Here is a 24,905-nt window from a genome sequence, read left to right on the forward strand (position 1 = left end):
TCAATGCATATCAGTCAATGAACATCGAGCTGGTCTGTGGCCATCAGCTGCGCATCATATACCCGGGTAGTGTGCACATTCCGCGATGTTTGAGGGGCACCCACCCCAGCTTCTGGGGTTGGCTTCTGGGTGACAGGGGTTACCCGCTGCAGCTATGGCTCCTGACACCTATCCGGAGGCCACAGACTGACGCGGACACCCGCTACACGAAGCCCACGCAGCGACCAGGGGTGTGATCGAGTGGTGTTTCGGCCTCCTGAAGATGCGCTTCAAGTGCCTGGACCGCCCTGGAGGGGATCTCCAGTACGAGGCTGAGAGGGTGGCCTGCAGCATACTGCATCCTCCACAACATTGCTCTGTCTATCCTCCATTCACCATGCACCAGTATCCCCGCCCCCCACAACCGCCAGCTTGGAACAGCCTGCCCACAGACCCATCAGACAGAGCATCGAGGCAGGTTGTAACGGTGGTAACAGGTGTTTATTTTCAACAAATATATACAGTCTGTGCCCAAGCCCCTATAACTAAGCTGTGCCCTCTACTCGTGCCAACTTAACTTTCTGGCCTTCCGGGCCCTAACACTACACCGCGGTGGTTCCCCAGACGGTACAGCAGGAATGGAGGCGGCCTTCTGAGACTCCTGCCCTGCGACAAGGGTCCCCGTTGGGCACGCTTCTCCTCGGGCGAATATGCCTGGATGGGCCTGGCCGCTGCTCGGGTGTCCCGGGTGGCATGGTGCCTCACTGTTCTGCCTGCTGCCTACTAGTTGCGCCAGGGACAGGAGGGGGATAAGTCCGAAGTGCTGCGGTGTTCTGGCAACTCCCCTGCTGGAGCCACTGGCACGGATCCCATCACCTCCTCCCCCTTGTGGTGCCCGATAGCCCTCAGGCTACTGCATGGAATGGGAGTACACGCAAAGTCATCTCCTGAGGTCCCCACGCCCCCACAAGCGAAGATTGTGCAGTTGCGAAGGTTCCTTCTCAGAGCCCCAGCAATGACAATACAAACTGCCAGTTCTGTTGATATTTACGCCAATCTCAAATCAGTTTTTTCAGTCATAAGAGGTATGATGAATGTACGAAATTGACCAATGCATTTTATTATATGAATCTGGTGCAATGATGGTTTAAATGCCTGGGGTAGGGTGTGTATATATCTTTGGCAGTAATATATTTTTTAAATTCTGGAGTAAAAGAAAGACAGACATTGAGCTACAGAAGGTGATATTAAGATGTTGTAAAAGTGAGATCATCATCATTTCAAGCCATGCCTATGGAGTGGTCTAATGGGTTTTTGTAACGATTTCTGGGGAGTAGACAATTAGAGACATTCTGTGGGATTCTCCATCGGCAGGGCCCTCCGCCCCTCCAGCAAGCACACATAGCCACGCCTTAACCAACGGAGTGGAGTGGCCTACAATGGGAAATTCCATTGGCTGGCTGTGGGAACAGAGAATCCCGCTGCCAGCGAGGGTACACCATACAAGAAAACGGGGCTGGTGGAACAGATAATTCCGCCCATTGTCTTTAAACTGAAGAAAATAGATCATGGGATTTGAGTGGGATAAAGATGATGTAGTAATGGGAGGGGCCATTTTGGTGGCAGTCAGTTTGGAGATGGTTCTCTGGAAGTTGTGAGATGAACAACAATTTCTGCACAAGGTTATCAGAGATTCAGCATTAATCTGACAGGGGGAGGGATTCTCCGTCCCGCTGCAGGAGTAGACCACTTGGCTCCTCGAGTCTACTCCCTGATACAGTAAGATCATGGCTGATCAACTCTATAATTCCAGTCTATCCTGATAATCTTTCAATCCCTTGTTAAGCAAGAATCTATCTCACTCTGCCTTAAAAATATTCAATTATTTTGCTTCCACCGCCTTCTGGAACTGAGTTCCAAAGGCTCACAGCCCTCTGAGATAAAAAATTCTCCTTAGCTGTTTTAAATGAGTGAAACATGAATTTTAAATATGAGGGCTGGATTCTCCATATCATCGGCTAAGTGGCAGCTGAAACAGAGAATTTGCGGATGTTTTACGACACCAAAATTGGCGCCAACCCCTCACTGATTCCAGGATCGAATCCCTGGCCGCACATGTGCACAGCGATGACCTGCAAAGGTCGCAATGTACATGATGCCGGCTGTGAGCGAACCCGACCCGCCAAATGTGACCGCACAGGCCACCCTCTGGCCACCGCCCACCAGTCCCCCCAGCCCTCGCGGCCAGCTGCATGGATCCCGGCCGAGAGTGGCGCCGCTGGACACAGTCCGCACCGCCTGGCCAGGTTCCCGACTGCTCAGACCAGACGTCAACCGCACGGTCCGGAACCCGGCCCATCGGGGCAGAGCATCGCGGGAGGGCCTGCCGATGACTCGGCAACGTTGTTGCAGCCAGCATCAAACCGGCGCCGCCCCCAATTTGGGTATCGGAAGGGATTCTCTGCCCGATAGCTGATTATGACATCGGGCAACGGAGAATCCTGCCGCGATCCTCCCACAAGAGGAAACATCCACTCCAGATCCACACTGTCAATACCCCTCAGAATCATGAACATCTCGATCAAGTTGTCGCTTACTCTTCTAAACTCTAGTGGATAGAAACCTAACCTTTCCAACCTTTCCTCATAAGACAACTTGGCCATTCCTGATATTAGTCCAGTAAACATTCTCTGTATTGATTCCAACGCATTTACATATTTCCTTAAATAATGAGACCAATACTGTACACAATATTCCAAATGTGGTCTCACCAAAGCCCTGTACAACTGAAGCATAACCTCCATACTTTTATAATCAGTGCATCTCACGATAAATGGTAACGTTAGAACATAGAACAGTACAGCACAGTGCAGGCCCTTCGGCCACGATGTTGTGCCGACCGCTTATCCTAATCTAAGGTCAACCTAACCTACAGCCCTTCAATTTCATGCTGTCCATGTGCATGTCCAAGAGTCGCTTAAATGTCTCTAATGACTCTGACTCCACCACATCCGCTGGCAGTGCATTTCACGCACCCACCACTCTCTGTGTAAAGAACATATCCCCTATACCTTCCACCAATCATTTTAAAGTTATGTCCCCTCATGACAGCCATTTCCGCCCTTGGGGTAAAGTCTCTGGCTATCTACTCTATCCGTGCCTCTCATCACCTTGTACAACTCTATCAAGTCACCTCTCTTCCTTCTTCGCTCCAGTAAGAAAAGCCCTAGCTCCCTCAATCTTTCTCCATAATACATGCCCCTCAGTCCAGGCAGCATCCTGGTAAATCTCCTCTGCACCCTCTCCAAAGCATCCACATCCTTCCTATAATGAGGCGAACAGAACTGGACACAATATTCCATGTGGTCTAACTAGGGTTTTATAAAGCTGCAGCAAAACCTCGGGGCTCTTAAACTCAATCCCCCGTTAATGAAAGCCAACAGACCATACGCCTTCTTAACAACCCTATCAACCTAGGTGGCAACTTTGAGGGATCTTTGATGTGGACCCCAACATCCCTCTGTTCCTCCACAATTCAAATAATCCTGCCTTTTACCCTGTATTCAGCATTCAAATTCGACCTTCCAAAATGAATCACTTCACATTTATCTAGGTTGAACTCCATCTGCCACTTATCAGCCCAGCTCTGCATCCTGTCAATGTCCTGTTGTAACCTGCAATAGCCCTCAACACTATCTACAACTCCACCAACCTTCGTGTCATCAGTAAACTCACTAACCCACCCTTCCACTTCCTCATCCAAGTCATTTAGAAAAATCACAAAGAGCAGAGGTCCCAGAACAGATCCCCTGCGGGACACCACTGGTCACCAATCTCTAGGCGGAATACTTTCCATCCACTACCACTCGCTGTCTTCTTTCGACCAGCCAATTCTGTATCTAGACAGCCAAATTTCCTTGTATCCCCTGCTCCCTGACTTTCTGAATGAGCCTACCATGGGGAATCTTATCAAATGCTTACTGAAATCCATATACAGCACATCCACTGCCCGACCTTCATCAATGTGTCTCATCACATCCTCAAATAATTCAATGAGGCTTGTGAGGCATGACCTGCCCCTCACAAAGCCATGCTGACTATCTTTAATCAAACTATGTTTTTCTAAATAATCATAAATCTTATCTCTCGGAATCCTTTCCAGTATTTTGCTCACCACAGACATTAGACTGACTGGTCTGTAATTCCCAGGGATTTCCCTATTTCCTTTCTTGAACAAGGGAACAACATTCACTTCCCTCCAATCATCCAATACTGCTCTAGTGGAGAGTGAGGATGCAAAGATCATCGCCAACGGTGCAGCTATCTTCTCTCTTGCTTCCCATAGTAAGCGTGGTATATCCTGTTTGGCCCAGGGGACTTGTCTATCCTGATGCTTTTCAAAATTTCCAGCACATCCTCCTTCTTAATTTCAACCTGTTTGAGCCTATTAACCGGGTTCATGCTGTTTTCACGAGCAATAAAGTCCCTCTCTCAAGTGAATACTGAAGCAAAATATTAATTTAAGGCCTCCCCTATCTCCTCAAACTCTAGGCACAAATTCCCTCCACTATCCTTGATCAGCCATACTCTCACTCTGATCATCCTCTTATTTCTCACACAAGTGTAGAACGCCTTGGGGTTTTCCCTAATCCTTTCCGCCAGGGCTTTTTCATGTTCCCTTCTAGCCTCCTAAGTCCAGTTTTGAGTTCCTCCCTGGCTACCTTGTAACCCTCTAGAGCCGTGCCAGATCTTTCTTCCTCTTGACTAGAAGCTCCACTTCTCTTGTCATCGAAGGCTCCTTTACCTTGCCATTCCTTCCTTGTCTCAGTGGGACACAACTATCCAGCACTCAGAGCAAGTACTCCTTAAACAACCCTCACATTACTGTTGTGCATTTCCCTGAGAACATCTGTTCCCAATTTATGCTCCCTTGCTCCTGTCCAGTAGCAGTATAATTTCCTCTCCCCCAATTAAATACCTTCCCATAATGTCTGCTCCTATCCCTCTCCATGACTATGGTAAAGGTCAAGGAGTTGTGGTCACTATCACCGAAATGCTCTCCCAACGAGACATCTGACACCTGGCCTGGTTTGTTGCGAAGCACCAAATCCAATATGGCCTCCCCCTAGTCGGCCTATCAATATATTAAGTCAGGAATCCTTCCTGGACACACCTGACAAAATCTGCTCCATATAAACCATTTGCACTAAGGAGGTTTTAGTCAATACTAGGGTAGTTGAAGTCACCCATGACAACAACTTTGTTACTTCTGCACCTTTCCAAGATCTACCGTCCAATCAGTTCCTCCGTCTCTCTGCTGCTATTGGGGGGTCTATAGAAAACTCCCAACAAAGTGACTGCTCCTTTCTTGTTTCTGACTTCCACCCATACTGACTCAGTAGACAACCCCTCATCGACTACCTCCTTTTCTGCAGCTGTGATGCACTCTCGAATTAACAATGCGACTCCCCTCCTCTTTTATCTCCCTCCCTATTCTTCATAAAACATCTAAACCCTGGAACATCTAACAACCTTTCCTGCCCTTGTGAAACCCATGTCTCCATGATGGCCATTATATTAGTTTTCCTAATTACTCACTGTACTGTATATTAGTAGTTTGAGATTCATGCATTAGGGCAGGGTTTTACAAAGTGCGGGTCGTGACCCGCAGCTAGGTTGCGGGCGGGTGTCTAGAGGATGGCTTAGTGATTGGTCACGGTGTTCCCACAGTCGTCCTGATCATGAGCGAAGGGCCCAATGGCCGCTACCATTGAGAACAGCGACTGCTAAATGAGAATGAAATGAGGCTGTGCACAGTCTTCTGACGATAAACAGCAGCAGTGAGCAGGCCCCACGCCATGCACAAAAGCGCTCTGTAAGTACATGCTTTTGGTGCCAAATCATGGAGGAGTGCTTTTCTTTTATTTTTAAATAATTTTTATTGAAAAATTTTGTATTTATACAACAACATCGAACCATAATAAAATACTAACAGTAACAATAATAATAGCAATCATAAACATTCACCCCTCCTTCAATAAACAACACAACATATTAACAACAACTTAAATTAACACAATGTTAAGTTACATAACCATAGGAAAAAAAATAGAAACTACAATAAAGAACACCCCCCCCCCCGGTTGCTGCTGCTATTGACCAAGATACCTATCTTTGAGCCAGGAAGTCCAGAAAAGGCTGCCACCGTTTATAGAACCCTTGTATTGATCCTCTCTGGGCAAATTTGACCCTCTCCAATTTTATAAATCCCGCCATGTCACTGATCCAGGTCTCCACACTTGGGGGCCTCGCATCCTTCCACTGCAGCAAGATCCTCCGCTGGGCTACTAGGGACGCAAAGGCCAGGACACCGGCCTCTTTCGCCTCCTGCACTCCCGGCTCCACCGCAACTCCAAAAATCGCGAGTCCCCACCCTGATTTGACCCTGGATCCAACCACCCTCGACACCGTCCCCGCCACCCCCTTCCAGAATTCTTCCAGTGCCGGGCATGCCCAGAACATATGGGCATGATTCGCTGGACTCCCCGAACACCTGGTGCACCTGTCCTCACCCCCAAAGAACCTACTCATCCTAGTCCCGGACATGTGGGCCCGGTGCAGCACCTTAAATTGGATAAGACTAAGCCTCGCACATGAAGAGGAAGAGTTGACTCTCTCCAAGGCATCCGCCCAAGTCCCGTCCTCTATCTGCTCCCCTAGTTCCCCCTCCCATTTAGCCTTCAGCTCCTCCACTGACGACTCCTCCACCTCCTGCATTACCGTATAAATGTCAGACACCTTCCCCTCTACAACCCACACCCCCGAAAGCACTCTGTCCATCGCCCCCCGCGAGTGCAGCAAAGGGAACTCCTCTACCTGTCGCCTAGCAAACGCCTTTACCTGCAAGTATCTGAACATATTCCCCTGGGGAAGGCCAAATTTATCTTCCAGTTCCACCAGGCCCGCAAACCTCCCGCCAATAAACAGGTCCCTCAGTTTACTAATGCCCACCCTTTGCCACCCCCTAAATCCCCCAGCAGTGTTCCCCGGGATGAACCAATGATTTCCACCTAATGGAGCCTCCATCGAGTCCCCTGTTTCCCCCCTATGCCGTCTCCACTGTCCCCAGATTCTTAGGGTCACCGCCACCACCGGGCTCGTGGTATACCTCTTAGGAGAGAGCGGCAACGGCGCCGTTGCCAAGGCACCCAGGCTCGTACCTCTACATGACGCCATCTCCAATCTTTTCCACGCCCCCCCCCCCCATCATCACTCATTTACACACCATTGACACATTGGCCGCCCAATAGTACCCCAAAAGGTTGGGCAGCGCCAGCCCGCCTCTATACCTCCCTCGCTCCAGGAAAACCCTCTTCACTCTCGGAGTCCCATGTGCCCACACAAAGCTCAAAATACTGCTAGTCACCCTCCTAAAGAAGGCCCTGGGGATGAAGATGGGCAGGCACTGAAAGAGGAACAAGAACTTCGGAAGCACCGTCATTTTGACGGACTGCACCTTCCCCGCCAACGACAATGGCAGCATGTCCCACCTCTTGAACTCCTCCTCCATCTGATTCACAAGCCTGGTGAAATTATGCTTGTGAAGAGTCCCCCAGTCCCTGGCCACCTGCACCCCCAGGTACCTAAAACTCTCCCCTGCCCTCGTAAGCGGGAGCCTACCAATTCCATCCTCCTGGTCTCCAGGGTGCACCACAAACACCTCACTCTTTCCTAGATTTAGTTTATAGCCTGAAAAGGTCCCAAACTCAGCTAGCAGCTCCGTCACCCCCGGCATCCCTCCCACCGGGTCCGCCACATACAGTAACAGGTCATCGGCATACAACGACACCCTATGTTCCTCCCCATCTCGCACCAAACCTCTCCACCTCCCCTGAATCCCTCAACGCCATCGCCAACGGCTCGATTGCCAATGCAAATAACAAGGGGGACAGGGGGCAACCCTGCCTGGTCCCTCGGTAAAGCAGGAAGTACTCCGACCTCCTCCCATTCGTGGCCACACACGCCATCGGGGCCTCATATAGCAGCCTCACCCATTTAATAAACCCTTCACCAAATCCAAACTTCCCCAACACCTCCCATAAGTACCCCCACTTCACTCTATCGAAGGCCTTCTCTGCATCCAGCGCCACCACGATCTCAGTCTCCCCCTCAATCGCCGGCATCATGATGACATTCAACAATCTACGCATACTAGTGTTCAGCTGCCTTCCCTTCACAAAACCTGTCTGGTCCTCGTGTACAACCCCTGGCACACAGTCCTCTATCCTGGTGGCCAGGATTTTTGCTAGCACCTTGGCATCCACATTAAGGAGAGATATGGCCTGTATGAACCACACTGCTGGGGGTCCTTGTCCCTCTTTAAGATTAACGAAATCAGCGCCCGCGACATCGTCGGGGGCAAATTCCACCCTTCCCACGCTTCATTAAGTGTCCGCACCAGCAAGGGGCCCACTAGGTCCACAAACTTTTTATAAAATTCCACCGGGAACCCATCCGGCCCCGGCGCCTTCCCTGACTGCATCTGCCCGATCCCCTAAACTAGCTCCTCCAGCTCAATCGGCGCCCTCAACCCCTCCACCTGCTCGTCCTGCACCTTCGGGAAAGATAGCCCGTAGAGAAACCTCTCCATTCCCCTCCTCTCCACCGTTGGCTCCGACCAGTACAGTTCCCCGTAAAAGTCCTTGAAGACCTCATTCACCTCTACCCCCTTCCGCACCACATTCCCACTCTTGTCTCTCACTCCAGCAATTTCCTTAGCCGCATCCCGCTTGCGGAGCTGATGAGCCAGCATCCTACTCGCCTTTTCACCATGTTCGTACACTGCCCCTTGTGCCTTCCTCCACTGTGCCTCCGCTTTTCTAGTGGTCAGCAAATCAAATTTAACCTGTAGGCTGCGCCTCTCCCCCAACAGTCCCTCCTCTGGTGCCTCCGCGTACATCCTATCTACCTCCAGCATCTTCCCCACCAGTCTATCCCTCTCGCTCCTCTCCCTGTGTGCCCGGATGGATATCAGTTCCCCACGAATCACTGCCTTCAGGGCTTCCCAGACCATCCCCACCTGGACCTCCCCCGTATCATTCACCTCGAGGTACCCCTCAATACTTGCCCGGACCCTCCTATACACCTCCTCCTCTGCCAACAACCCCACATCCAACCGCCACAACGGGCGCTGGTCCCGCACCTCCCCATCTCCAATGCGGAGCGTGGTCAGAGATTGCAATGGCTGAATATTCGGCCTCCTCCACTCTCGGAATCAGTCCCCTACTCACCATGAAGAAGTCTATCCGAGAATAAACCCTATGTACGTGGGAGAAGAAAGAGTACTCCCGTGCCCTCGGCCTCACAAACCTCCATGGATCCACCCCTCCCATCTGGTCCATAAACCCTCTCAGTACCTTGGCCGCCGGCGGCCTCCTACCCGTCCTTGAACTGGACCGATCCAGTGAAGGATCCAACACCGTATTGAAGTCCCCCCCCCATAATCAGACCTCCCGCCTCTTGATCCGGGACCCGTCCCAGCATACGCCTCATAAAGCCCGTATCGTCTCAATTTGGGGCATACACACTAGCAAGTACCACCTTCTCTCCCTGTAGCCTGCCCCTAACCATAACAAACCTATCCCCCTTATCCGCCACCACCTCAGACGCCTCAAACAACACATTTTCCCCCACCAGAATCGCCACTCTCCGGTTCTTCACATCCAACCCAGAGTGGAAAACCTGCCCCAACCACCCCTTCCTCAGACAGACCTGGTCCGCCACCTTCAGGTGGGTCTCCTGAAGCATTGCCACGTCTGCCTTTAGCCCCCTCAGATGAGCAAGTACCCTCGACCGCTTCACCGGCCCATTCAATCCTCTTGCATTCCAGGTGACCAACCAGATCAGAGGGCCCCCCGCCCCCCACTCACCCGTCGTCTAGCCATAGCCCGTCGACTGCCCGCCCCAGGCCAGCACCCCCGCCCGACCCAGTCCCCACAGCGACAACACCTCACCTCTGTCCCCCCGGCCCACACCAGCTCCTTCCTGACCCTGCCAGCAGCAACCCGGTATCCCCCCCCCCCCCCCCCCCCCCCCCCAGGCTAGGAACCCTCCTAGCCGCAAACCGTCCTCCATTGTACTTCCGTGGGTCAGCTAACTTCTGCTGACCCCGGAAACTCCCGCCAAAAACCCAACCCCTCCCAAAGTGGGATCATCCTCCATCCTGTCCCTCCTCCAGGCACCGCTCCTTAACGGGGAAGAACCAGTTAAGGCCCCGCCCCCCCCATCATCATCTCCACCCGCCAGCCCCGCAACGCGGGAAACCAGAGGAAAGCCCGCGCTTTCGCACTGCCCCACCACACCCTTCTGACGCAGCTCCCAAATACCAGCCCCACTCCATACCCCCAACCCGATATAGAATACAGCATGCCCATCAACCCTCCCCGCAAGATACAGAGCTTGAACAATGCCCCCCAACAAAAAACAGAACACCCCAATAAATAACCATATCAAAATTACAAAAGTACAGAAAAAGAGAACACAGCAACAGCAGAAACCAACAATAAAGCATTACAACCGACCCCACAACCCCCAACCCCTAGTTTGAGTCCAGTTTCTCCGTCTGCACGAAGGCCCACGCCTCCTCCGGGGAATCAAAGTAATAATGTTGGTCCAAATAAGTTACCCACAGGCGCGCAGGCTGCAACATTCCAAACTTTATCTTCTTCTTATAGAGCACCTCTTTCGTCCGATTAAACCCGGACCGCCGCTTAGCCACCTTCGCACTCCAATCCTGGTAGATCCATACTACCCCATTCTCCCAATTGCTGCTCTTCACCTTCTTGGCCCAGCGCAGCACACACTCCCGATCACTGAACCGGTGGAACCTTACCAGCACCGCACGCGGGGGTTCGTTCTCCTTAGGCCTCCTGGCCAGTACCCTGTGGGCTCCCTCCAGCTCCAGGGGCGATGGAAAGATCCTGTCCCCACCAGCGAGTTCAGCATCGTGGCCACGTAGGTTGTCAGATCCGACCCCTCCAGCCCCTCCGCAAGGCCCAAGATCCTCAGATTTTTCCGCCTCATGCGGTGATCAAGCTCCTTGAAGCGGTCTTGCCACTTCTTGTGTAGTGCCTCGTGCCCCTCCATCTTACTCACGAGGACCACGGCCGCCTCCTCTCGTTCAGTGGCCTGCGCCTGCAACGCCTGGATGGCAGCACCCTGGGTCGTCTGAATCTCCGAGAGCTTTTTATTCGTTTCCTGCAGAGGGCTCAGCACCTCAGCCTTGAAATCTGCAAAACAGCGCAGGAGTGCAGTTTGCTGCTCCTGGGCCCACTGCTTCCACTCCTCTGGTGCTCCGCCGGCCGCCATCTTGGAATCCTTCCCCCGTTTTTTCTGGGGAGCTGCTGCTGTTTTTTCCCCCTTTCCACTCCGAGTTCGAGTCATGAAATGCGGAGAAAGTTGATAAGCACACCTTCTCTCAACGGGAGATGTTGTAAAAATTCCGTTTTGGGCTCTAAAAAGAGCCTAAAAGTCCGTTTGAATCGGGAGCTCCCAAATATGCGGCTTCCTACGTCATCGCCGCCACCGGAAGTCAGAGGAGTGCTTTTCTAATTGCTAGCAAGCAAGGCAAGAGGACTATGAAGATGAAACATTTTGTTACAAGAAAGGGACAGCCAGAGACACAAATAGGCAGTGTTACTACTGGCCAGTATTCACATCTTAATCTGAAGAAAGCTGGTCAGCAGAATCCACAGCAGGTCAGCACAGTGCAAGTGGCAGCTCTACAGAGCTCCAGGGCATCTGGTGAACAGCCTGCATAGGTAAACTTAACTTTGGAACAAAGCAGTATAAAGCTGATTTCTTGAGGTATGGTTTTGTCAATGGTGCCATTGCAAATAAGGACACAAGGCCCTTGTGTGTTATATGAAGAAAGGTACTGGCAAATGAGAAACGTTTTAGATTTTAAAAGTGTAGTGATAGGTGAAAAGTTCCTTTTACGGTTGAGACCCCGGAGTCAGTTATTAACTTACAGCTGATTCCAAATGAAAAATTCTGTGACAACACATTGAAAAAGAGTCCATGAGGCTGTTAGCATTCTGGAGTAACATCTCCCAGGAGTGTCCAGTGCTGAGTAAAAGAAGCATTTTGTTGCTATTGCCCTTCACGAAGACCTACATATGAAAGGTTGAATTTTCCACTCTCACAAAGATGAAGATGGCACAGAGGAACTGGTTGAAGTCTGCACCTGATATGCACATTGCCCTCTCCTCATGTGAACCTGTTGGGAGTGAGATGGTGAGAACAAAGCAGGCTCCACTTTCACATAAATGTAGGCGAACGTAATGTGTGTCGCGAAGGTCGGCCAACGTGGGCTTCGAAGGTCTGCTGGCAGGTGTCCCGAAGATCAGCCAGTTGGCAAAAGTGGATTGTGGGAAATAAAAGTTTGAAAAACACTGCATTTAGGACTCCAGGTCCCTCTGCACTGCAACCTCTCACTTTTTAGATAATAAGCTTATTTTTATTCTTCCTGCCAAACTGGACAATTTTACATTTTCCCACATTATTCTCCATTTGCCAGATTTTGCCTACTCACTTAACCTAGTAATAATGTTCCTTTATAGCCTCCTTATGTCCTCTTCACAATTTGATTTCTCTTGCGTTGACAGCAAATTTAGCAAACGCACCTTTGGTCTCTTCATCCAAGTAATTCACATGAATTGTAAAAACTGATCCTTGAGGCACACCACTCATCAAATCCTGCCAATCAGCAAAAGACCCATTTATGCCAACTCTGTTTCACTGCAAAGCTTCCCATTGCTTGAATGCCATGGTAGCGAGAATAATCAGGTTCTTGTCTCAACTCTTTCCCCCACCATATTACAACACCACCTGTCTATTGCAAACATCTTACCCCTGTGAAGCCGGGCCCACTTTTCATCCAGACATCTTGGATCCGGTTTCTTTGTCTTTTTGGAAACCCCTGTTCAAATAAAAGAGATAATTACACAATAAAAGACTAGAAACTCAACAAAATATTTGTGAAATATTGTCCCACATTAAGTGAAATAGCACACAATTTTTCTTACCGCTATGTAATAACAACACCATTCTCCCGCAGCTCAACTACACAGATAGATTTTGCTCTGTCATTCAACTTTCTGTATCTTGTGATTCCTTCAGCTATCATTACACATAGCTCTAAAGTCCAGCTCAGGAAAATCACTTTGATTGCACTGGTTCCATATTTGCTCAACATTTTCAGAGATTGTTGGCACTGGAATAGCATTTGTACTCACAGATATTGCGGCATGTTCCATTTCCACCAGGGTTCCACTGCATAATGGCTGTATTCCGTTTTCAGTCTGACCTGAAGTTCTTGCAGTTTGTCTGCCAACGAATGGTGGTGAACAGCTGTTTTTCAGACTTGAGGGAGAGGCACAGTGGGGGTTCTCCGGGGTCAGTATTAAGACCATTCGTTTTCTAGATTTATATTAATGACCTAGATTTGAGTGTGCAGAGCACAATTTCAACATTTGCAGATGACACAAAACCTGGAGGTATCATGAACTTTGAGAATAGTGATAGACTTCAAGAAGCCAATAATAGGCTGGTGGAAAAGGCAGACATGTGGCAGATAAAATTTAATGTAGAGAAACATGAAGTGAAACAATTTGTTAAGAATGAGGAAAAGCAATATAAAATAAATGATACAATCCTAAAAGGGGTGCTGGAACAAAAACATTAGTGGGTATATGTGCACAAATCATTGAAGGTGGCAGAGCACCTTAAAAAAAGGAGTTAATATATCAGTCTGGGCTTTAAAACTAAAGGCTTAGAGTACAAAAGCAAATCTGTTATAGTGAATCTTCATAACACATTAATTGGGCCTCAGTTGGAGTATATGTCCAATATGGATGGAAAGGGGCTGGAAAGGATGCAGAAAAGATTCACAAGATTTGTTCAGGGTATGTGAGACTTTAGTTCCGAGGATAGGTTGTTAAAGCTAGGTCTGTTGTCTTTAAAGAAGAGAAGGTTAGGAGGATATTTGATACAGGCAATCAAAATCATGAAAGAAAAGCTGTTCCCATCAGTGGAAGGGTCGAGAACCAGAAGAAACTCATTGAAGGTGATTGGCAAAAGAACCAGTGGCAACATGAAGAAAAGTTTTTTTTTTTACACAGCAAATGGTTAGGATCTGGAATCCAACGCCTCAACATGTGGCGGAAGTAGATTTAATTGTGGCTTTCAAAAGGAAACTGAATAATTATCTAGAGAGAAAAAAATTGCAGGGCTCCATGGAAGACAGGGAAAGGAGTGGAACCAGGTGAGTAGCTCAAATACAGTGCTGTTATGGACTTAATGAGCAACATTGCCCTGTGCTGTAGTCATTCAAAGATTCAATTAAGTCCGATCTATTTCGGCCCTTTAGTACTTCAGACCTTGTACCTCTTCCCCTTCCAGAATCGAGCCTTGTCGTCAACTTGTACTCTTTCAGTCTCCACAATTAACAGATCATTTTATGTCATTTCCACTGAACGCAACGTGATCCCACCACCAAACATGTTCCTCCCCTGCTGCTTCCCATTTTAGTGTTTCTCTTCTGACACCTTGTTCATTCTTCTTTCATCCCTATCACCTGTTTTCCTTCCTATTCCGCATGTGATATCACTGCTGCCCGTTTTGATTCTCCATTCCATTCCCATTTTGACCTCTATGTCTAAAGCTTGCTGCACTGTTCAAGTGAAGCTTAGGGGCAGTATTTCACCTCTCTAGTGGACACTGCACACATATTGACTTCAATAACTTCAGTTGCAACTTCCTGTATAAGTGTACATGTTGGTGAAGTAAGGCGATGCACCAATCCTTTGGGAATGGGTAAGGGAATGGGTGAGTGCTAATGATGGAGATCCCACTATTGTGGGTCAGTGAGGTGATCTGCACCCCTGTTGCCATTGTTACCTAACGTATTGACCTCTACATCCTCCTGGACGATGGCCCCACTACTGAACATCCAGCCATTGTATCCAGGACTGTCACTGACCTCATCTCTTCTGGAGATCTTTCTCTGCACAACCTCCAACCTCAGCCTAAGCCCAACCAGCGCACCTCTAGTTCCTTCCCAAAATCCATAAACAGGACTGTCTTGGGCAAGCATTTCCCTTCTGTTTTAAATTGCTACTCCATTTTCCTCCCTTGGTCTAATTTCTTCCTGCCGACATGTGATTCTTCTGATCCCTACGTTACTTCAAAAGTTTTATGTTTCCTGGCCCTGTCTCCTCTTCTTCAGGGATATCCGGTCCCTTTACCTCTGTATCTCCCACCACAATAGTCTAAGAGCTGTCTGCCTTTTCCTGAACAGAGGTCCAACCAATCTCCATCCTCCACCACCCTCCTCTGACTGGTTGAACTTTTTTTCACTTTAAGCAACTCCTCCTTCAACTCCATTCACTTATTCCAAATAAAATGTGTTGCTGTGAGTACCTGCATGGGTCTTAGCTGTGCCTGCCTTTATGGTGTGATATTTGGTACAGTCCTTGGGTTCCAGTCATACTCGGGTACCCTCCCTCATGTCTTCTTCCAGCATAGTGATGATTGTATTGGTGCTGCTTCCTGCTCTTGCCATGAACTGGAAAATTTAATTTACTTTGTTTCCAATTTCCACCCTTTTCTCACCATCACCTGGTCCATTTCTGACTCTTCCCGTTTCTTCCTTGGACCTTTGTCTCCATTACTGGGGATAAGCTATCGACTACTATTCATTACAAGCCTACTATAGACTCCCACAGCTACTTTGACTGCACTTCCTCATATTTGCCTTCTGTAAGGCCTCTATTTCATTCTCTCAGTCTTCCCCTGTTGTATCTGTTCAGATGGTGCAACCTCCCATTCCAGCAATTCTGATACATCTTTTTCCTCAACCAAGGATTCTGCCCCTCACAACTTGGGTAACAGGACCCTCCACTATGTCCAATCTATTCCAAACACGTCTGCTCTCACCACTTCTCCTCCTTCCCAAAATCATAACTGATTCTCTTTATCCTCATCTTCCATTCAGTAACCTCCATTCAGTAACCTCCATATTCAATGAATATTTCTGCCTCTGCAATTTCTGCCACGCCTAGTATTATGCCACCAGCAAAAACATTTCCCCCTGCACAGCTCTTTCTGCATTTAGAAGGGACCATTTTCTCCGTGACACCATGGACCATTCTTCAGTCACCCCAATCACACTCTCCCTTTCCTAGGGCACCTTTCTATGCAGTCAAAGACCCAAAACACTTCCTCCAAGAGAAAATGTAATTTATTTGTACTCCGTATTTTTTTATTATTCTTTCAAGGGATGGTGGTGTTGCACCAAAGCCACCATTAATTTCCCAGCCCTAATTGTCCTCGAGAAGGTGGTGGTCAGCCGCATTCTTGAACGGTTTCAGTCAATCTGATGTAAGTACACCTACAATGCTGTTAGGAAGTGAGTTCCAGGATTTTGATCCAGCGGTAGTGAAGGAATGGTGATGTAGTTAAGATGTTGTGTGGTTTGCAAGGGAACTTGTGGGTGGTGTGTTCCCATGCATCTGCTGTCTTTGTCATTCTAAGTGGTAGAGGTTGCAAGTTTGGAAGGTGCTGTTGACATTTTCAAGTTGCTGCAGTGCACTTCGCATATGGTACACACTGCTGCCACTGTGTCGATGGTGCAGAGAGTGAATGTTTTAGATGGTGGTGGATGAGGTGCCACTCAAGTGGGCTGCTTTGTCTTGGATGGCGTCTAGCTTCTTGAGTAATGTTGGAGCTACACTCATCTAGGTTAATTTACACTTGCTACAAGCACCATACATTCAAATGCAGAGACCTGTTCTCTGCAACCCCAGAAAAATATTTTCAAGCCTTGTGCCTTTTTTTAATTACCAGGTAGCTTGGGGAGCCGATAGTTCCCCATTCCTTGTCCAGTCAATTGACTTGTCAACCATTTGGCACCCTTTTTTCCTATGGTATGAAATGTTTTGATCATTTGAAAAAAGCTTCAAGCAACATGTCGCTCTTGTCACTTTAATCTTATTCAGAGAGTGTTCTCAATCAATATAAATGTGCTATTGGTTATTTGCATAGCAACTATAAATATTCAACAGTAAATCACAAATTAAACATAAATCAATCGGAATTTCTTAAATACAGAGACATAGTTGGCTAGTACCATTTTAAACAAATCACCATGCACTTTATTCTGGTTGATGGTAATGGGACGCTAAGGTAGGGAGTTGGAAGCGGAATTGTCACCTCTTCTAGCATGGGGTTCACCAAATCTCTCTCTGTGTGCACCCTCCCCTCTGCAATGATCGTACTCTTCTTGACGCTCAATAAACTCATGCAGTTTTTGAATTTGATGGTCCATTTTCCTTTCAAATGATTCTTGTCTCTATCAAAATAAGATGCATCAAATGGATTCATTAATGATAGACTTGTGACATTTGTATTTATTGATAAAAACATGTAATTCTGTATTATAACTGTGATTAGTTAGAAGAATCATAATTTTGTTCCATTTCTCAATGCTTGGCCAGTTAATGGACACAGATTATGAGTTAATCGGACAGTATAAATGGCACTTGATTTGCCGTTCTAGAAGTTAACTTTGAGTGGTTTGATACGGATCATTTTCTATTGTAGTTTTTCCATCTCCTGATCTATGTCCAGAGGTCCTAGCCAGATTTAACAGATTGACTTTCCTACAAAGATTTAAATGCAAATGTCAAATCAAGACAGTCTAGGTTGTTTGTGTGCATTGGGCGGGCGGGGTGGGGGGTCTTCATCTTTTTGAAGGATGTCCCGATCTTGGAATTCTCGATGTTGCCGGCTTTTTCTGGTCCCACCCACCATCATGACGGCATGGATCATGTCTGGATTATCTGGCAAGAAATGCTGGCTGTGCAGCCGGCGTGCAACATGCTTGTTTTCTTGCCTGAGCCGGCACTTGGTAGAAAAATTATCTAATTCTGCCCTATGGGTTGAATTATAGGTGCCAGATTCCCTGTGCGCCTGTCTAGACTGTCACTGGGGAGATAACTGAGGGGAATACCAGATGCCCAGCAGTCATTTCTGGTGGTGGGATTTCCTCCCATTGAATCAGGAAATCCCACAATCAGAGAGCTGCCAGCCAATCAGAGGCGAACAGCTCGCCAGCACTTCAGGATGGAGGCATGTAACATTGGATCCATCATTTGGTAAGTGACTGGGTGGGGGAGACCCTTGATGGGTGCAGGGCATGCAGGGAAACCTGCTCAGCCTGCTGCTTGGCGAGGTTATGTCCTGTTGGTTAGCATGATGAGGCTCTAGTTGGTATTAAGGGCCTCAATTGGCCCACTCATGGCTCGGCTGCCCAATATCACCTCCGTGTCTGGTAAAATTGTACGATTCTCTTCGCTACATCGTATTTCATCCACTGTTCACCTGAACCGTCCATTGATAAGTTCCTGTAGTCTACAAATTTCTTTGTAAAGATTAATTATTTTTTGGTTTGAGACACTTCCTTGATTTGTAAAACCTAGGATCCTGATTATTGACAGTCTTCTACATGTCAGCACCAATTTACGTTTTTCATCTCAGATCTTTGATGTGTGACAGAGAAGCTGCTGAATGACCAGGCCAAGGTGTCCTCACTAAGGATACATCATCACATGCCTCGTGCACACCCTTCACCAGCCCAGATAAACATACCTTGGTGGATATTGGACTGGAGATAGCTAAGTTGACATATAGTGAGGCACACATCACCTGTGAACGGGAGCAGATGCTGCCAAAAGGGACAGTAGTGGAGAATCTCAGTTAGAAGGCACAGGGCACTCCAATCTCTGTTCAGTTGGATATAAGACATCATTGAATTGAGAACTTCGGGAACAGCAATGAGAAATGTGTGTGTCTGTCAGTATTTCCAGAAGCGGTGCACACTCCTGGAAGGAGATTGGAGGCATCTATCTCAAGCAAGAGTGCCAATGATATCTCAAGCATTTGGAAAGAGTAACCACCTGCATGGAGATTCAGGTGCAGCAGACAACTGAGTGCATGCTGATCAAGACCAATGGCCTGCACACTCTGATCACTACTTTATGCAGGATGGGACAAGCCTCAGCTTAATGGCTCAACACATCTGACATGCAGCCCAGACTCTCCACCTCTTGGCTAGCAGGAATGTGCAGGTGGGCCCCATGAGAGAGATGGAGAAAAGGCACATAACAGTAGGGAACCTTCTCATCTTATCCACATCTTATCCCTTGCCCTCACACTCCCCCAGCCCGAAACAACCGGACCAAGCCATACATGCTACCTCCTGTTCCAATGACCCAAGTCTATCCCTGCACAGATACTGGTGGAGCAGTTATTGGCAGGGTCCTCATGGTTTCCAAAGCCTACAGGAGGCATCTCAACTGTCAGAGCAAGGGAATGAGCAGCCTGCCTCTAGCTCTGCTGAAACAATTGCGCTTATACCAAGTTGGAGTAATAGGAAGCAATGTGAAAGACATACTTTTTATTGAAAGTATTCATTAAGAACCATGGCAACATCTGCTGCTTCCTCACACACATTAGCTTTGTGGTCTCTAATTGGCCATAAGTTTATTATAATTATTCTCTTGCTCTTTATGTATTTATGAAACATCTTTGATTCTTCCTTGATTTTACTCACCAATAGTTGGTTTTCTGTAATCTCTTTGCCTTCCTAATTTCCTTTTTAATGTAACCTCACCTTTTATACTCCTCTAGGCTTTCTGTAATATTGAGCTTTCAGTGTCTGACATGATCTCTACCATTTTACTTTATCTTACCTTGACTGCTCTCTAACATCCAGGTGTGGATTTAGTCTCTAACATCCAGGTGTGGGTTTGTTCTGAACTCTCTGGACCATCTCCTTAAGTAACTCACACTGATGTGATATTAATTTACCTCCAAGTAGCTGTTTTCAATATATTTTTGGCAAATTATCTTCGCGTAATAAAATTGACCTTTCCCAACTTAAAATTTTTAGTGTTGGCCTTTTCCATAATTACATTAAATATAACTGAGCTATGACGACTGTCACCATAATGCTTTCCCACCAATACCCCTTCCAATTGCCTCAATTGATTTGCTAAATGAAATTTGTAAACTGCCCCTTTTCTTGTGCTTGTTACGTACTGATTTAAAGCATTCTCCTGAATTTATTTCAAATCTTCATACCTTCAGTACCTTTTACAATGAAATTCCCTACCATTACAATTGTTTCTGCACCTTTAAGCAAATTGACTATATGTCTGTTCTATCTCCCTCTGACAATGTACTCCCAGCCTTGTGATTGTCCCTTTATGTCCTCAATTCAACTTATATAGCTTTTCTCTGATGTTCCTTCTAGCATATCATCCTTCCCCTTACCTATGACTGTTTCTCTAACAAATATTGCAGTCCCTTCCTGTATTTATTACTCTATTCCATCAGAAAGCCCTGTACCAGAAAGGGCATTCTTGACTTCCTTAAGCCAGCAAATTCTGTGTGAGAAAAAGCTTTTTGACATAGTAAGCGGTTTGGGTCCAGAAGCAGGTTCCATCATGGCATTCAGGAGGGCATTAGATGATTATCTGAATAGAATTAATTTGCAGGGTTGCGGGGAAAATGCAGGATAATGGCACTAGGTTAAATGTGCATTTGAAGAGTCAGTGTTGACATGATGGGCCAAATGGCTTTCTTTTTTCAATAGGTCTATCATGCTACCTTATTTACTAGACTCCTTGCAGTGAAGCACATACTACTAATAACCACTTTGTTGTCTATTTTCTAGCCTTTGTTTTCCTTGTCTTCTATCCTCAATTATTAATTTCCTGCTTTCCATTTACAGCTTTGGCCAACATGCAGAGTGAGCAGAACACACTGTGAATTGCTCAATGGCAGAAAGTGACTGATATGTTTTAGTTTAGGATGATGGTGGGATGCAGTCCACTTGAGCTTTTGTCAAAAGGTTTAGCTAGGTTTCTGGAGGTCAACCATTGTCATTCACATTCCACAACAATGATAATGTTGCAGAATTGTGATTAAGTGTGGAGCTTCAAGAGGATTCAGGAAGGTTCATTAGCAATATCAATAACTTCATTTCTCAGCTTTACCACTGAGATTTACAGCACCACCTGCATATTGAACTGGTATTTTCAGAGGGGAGTACGATAACATGGGAAGAAACTGGTAAGATTCAGGGGCAGAGGTACTGTGGAATTTAACAAGATCTCATAAGAATTTTTTCCCTCCATTTCTTGTCCTGCAGACAGCCAATTTGCCAGCCTAGCCATGTGTCAGGCAGAAAGATCAGTGGCAAGAAACCACAGTTGGGATGTTTTGGAATAGCTCCCCAGCAATTGTGAGGGAGAACATGTCAGATTTGGGCTTTTGTGGGATGAAGAAGCGGGTAGCCAATTGCAACAGAAGTCAGAAAGCGGCCAAAATCGTCAGAAGGGAGGCTTACAGCCTCCTCAAGGGCCCAGCTGAAGCTGGCAAACTAGGAAAGCCAGCTGGCAATTGTCAATCTTTAAATAACACTACCATTTGTATTGTGATAGCTGATTTAAATATGTTAACGACATGGCCCACCTCCCATGGGCAAAACATTTGCACTGCACAAAACCTGTCACCATAAGAAAGGGTAACGACTCTCTCCTGCCTCTTGGGGGTGAGAGGATGATTCGTTACATACAGCCGGATATCTGTGGACATTTACCGTCTGCAAAACTTTATTTACCTGTAATGCTTGTCAACAGTTTGCCATTTTTATTTTTTCTCCAGTAAACATCCACACTTATAATACAAACGTTACACTGTAATTATATTCTGATGTGTGATGCTACTGTAGCACCTCAGTTTTCAGCTCTCAGGTTCTCTATCTGTACTGCACAGAAGCCCCTATGCTGCAAAAATCCAAACTTCTCTGCTTCATAAGTAGCTCTATTTTTCTGTTTGCTATTTAATTTGAAACTACCATCAAATAATGTATCATTTTAATATAGGTCCATCTGTATATCCTAGTCCAATTATTTCATGCTCTATAACTTCACTATCTCCCTCTTTGCCTGAAGATTGTTTTGATGTTGTTGCCAAGCTGTAGTATGGTTTTACTGTTACCATGTCTTCTTGGCTTACTGTACTTACTGAGGCTTTGCTTCTCCAATGACAGACTTGAGATAGTCGGTATAGTTTAATTTCAAATGATTTATTAAGAACTATTTACAAAGACCTCAGGGTAAGCATGTGGTATTCAGGTCACAGACTATTCTGCACCTAACTCTCTTGAAAGATTTTGGTCATTTGATTGCCGATGTCATCATTATATCATTAATATCACAGTCTAATTAACATATCCATTAATTTATTACTCTATATCTCTCCCCAACAATAATCTCAAACAGTTACATTATTTTTTAAACTATTTACTACATTATATTTTCCTTATGCAAACCTCTTGTATCATTTACAATTTGTATCGGACTCTTCCCCCCCCCCCCCACCTCAATTTCAATAGTGTTCTCGGCTCTCTTGGGAGGCCGTTCTGGCAATATGCAGTTGCTTGTCTGATTCCTGGTAGAAAAACACATTGTTGGAGTGGGATTGGAGCTTTCGGTGATTACCAGTAACTAGGCTGTAATTATTATGAAGACTTGACTGTAAGGGTTGTGATGGTCACAATCTTTTTCCTGCCTTCTATTTCCACACCTTCTAGCCTTTCTGCAAAATATGAGAGGGCTGCAATCTTCTGCCGTTGTCCAGTGGATGATGCTTCTATAAAAGAGCGACTCGTTGTCTAATGAGCAAACTTCAAGTGTTGCTGCTGTTGCAAAATCTGTGGGATCTTTGAACTGTGTTCAGAAGTTCATCTTTTAATGCTACCCCGCCCACCCCTCCATTACTCATCCTATACTAGGCCATCTGTCTTTTGTTCTTAAAGTAGGGGAGTCAGTGGTGTAGTAGTATTGTCACCAGATTAGTAACCCAGACTCGCAGGCAAGAACCATGGCTGATGATAAAAATGTTAATTCAATAAAAATCTGGAATTAAAAATCAAATGATTTTCCTGAAACCATTTTTAATTGCCATAAAAACCCATCTGGTTCAATAATGTCCATGTGACTCCAGATCCACAGCAATGTGGTGTGAAATGTCTTCTGAAATGGAAGGCAGGTAGGGATGAGCAATAACTGCCTGCCCAGCCAGCAACGCCCAAGTCCCGTAAATTAATTTAAAGAGTTACTACTTTTTATTGCAACCTCTTACAGTTCCAATACATTCTCCCTCCCCGTCAGTTCTGATGAACAGTTAAATAACTCGAAACGTTAACTCTGCTTTCTCAACTAAAAGAGGCTGCCAAAGCTGCTGAATTTTTCCAGCATCCTCTTGTTTCAGATTTCAGTTTCTACAGTATTTTCCGTAGCTATATCTCCTATTTCTTGGACTGCAAAATAGTTGGAAAAATTCTCTAGCTATCTTCCCTAGAATGAAGCTTTGGATTTGCAAAACTGTTTAAAATGGCCAGTTTTGCCACAGAAAAAGCAGTCCACATACACTGCTAGGTTTTATGGCAGTGTTATCTGTTGGTGCCGAATCTGGAACATTTCAACATGAATAAGAGAGTTGTCCTTATCCCTTTGTTGGTTATGGCATGACAGGTTATCATGGAGTTTCGGTCCATGATAAGGCCTGCAGGGCTTACGTACTGGATCTATCCCTCTCAAGCCTCAACATCACCACAAATTACACTCCCAATTCTGGTGTCGCAATTCGGCCTGCTTGACAATCTGTTCAGCTTTCTCCAAGATCAGATCCACTTTGGATTGTAACAAATAGATTAGCGCATCAACAAGGGTACTGACTACAATGCAGTCCCTAATCAATTTGTGTTGTATGACTGTGTAACCACAGGTACTTGCCAACTGTACCAATAAGTCATGGATTACCTTGGCCTTTGACTCTTCTGATTGAATCTTTTTCTTTCTATAATCTAGTCTCTTGGGGCTGAAGTACTTAACAAAGGCCTCCATAATCTTGTCGTATAATGCTGTGCCACACAAGGACATACTCTGCTATGGCTCTCATGGTAAACAAAAGTGTACAGACCTGGGGCGGGATTTTCCGTCCCGCCAGACTCATTTTCTGGTGAAGCGCGCCAGGATCTTACGTCCTGGCAGCCAGCCAATGGGTTCTCCCATTGTGGCTACCCCCACAAAAATCCGCAGGAGTGCACTACCAGTGTAGCAGAGAATCCCGCCCCTGGTGTTTCTCAGTTTTCACTTGTAATCCTGAAGCCATTCAGTACCATTCAAACTATCTCTTCAGAACTATGACCGTTGTCCTTGCTGCAGAGCCTTAATGTGTTGGAAAGGCTTTGGAAGGAGGAGAGGATATTCAGTAGCAGCTATTCACATTGTGTCCTCACCATGGTACTTTTCAGTTCTCATCATTGTTGCTGCAAAGTCAGTTCTCTTTAGTCGCTCATTGGTCACACGGCATCTAGCACTGCAACCATGTTTCAATGTTGTTGCCGAGCTTCAGTGTCTTTAGCTTATTGTACCTTGATGAGGCTTTGCTGCTTCCATGAAAGACTGGTAATAATCAGGATAGTTTAACTTCGAATGATTTAAGAACTATTTATGTGGACCTCATGTTAAGCACAATGTATTCAAGACACAGATTATTCTATGCCTGGTTCTCCTGAATCCTCTTGGTCATCTGACTGCTGATGTCACTGTTACATCATTGATAGAAGGAACATTATAGGTGACTTTAATCTGCATGTAGATTGGGCAAATCGAATTATTAACAATACAGTAGTAGCGAAATTCCTGGAGTGTATATTGGATGGTTTTCTGGACCAATCCATTGAGGAACCAACTGGAGAACAGGCCATCCTTGACTGGGTACTGTATAATAAG

The 24,905-nt window shown here is 46.5% G+C and overlaps 1 protein-coding gene across 1 annotated transcript in view; it reads right to left on the reverse strand.

The window, feature by feature from the left end:
• LOC119951471 overlaps nt 1-24,905 on the reverse strand; it is a 212,420-nt gene that overhangs the window by 125,270 nt on the left and 62,245 nt on the right. Inside the window, exons 8-9 of the mRNA XM_038774682.1 lie at nt 17,251-17,389; nt 12,890-12,958 (exon numbers count right to left, since the gene is read on the reverse strand). Coding sequence (XP_038630610.1) covers nt 12,890-12,958; nt 17,251-17,389 — 208 coding nt within the window. The remainder of the gene's footprint in view (nt 1-12,889; nt 12,959-17,250; nt 17,390-24,905) is intronic.

Source organism: Scyliorhinus canicula, chromosome 17, assembly GCF_902713615.1.
Source record: "Scyliorhinus canicula chromosome 17, sScyCan1.1, whole genome shotgun sequence".
NCBI classification, from domain to species: domain Eukaryota; kingdom Metazoa; phylum Chordata; class Chondrichthyes; order Carcharhiniformes; family Scyliorhinidae; genus Scyliorhinus; species Scyliorhinus canicula.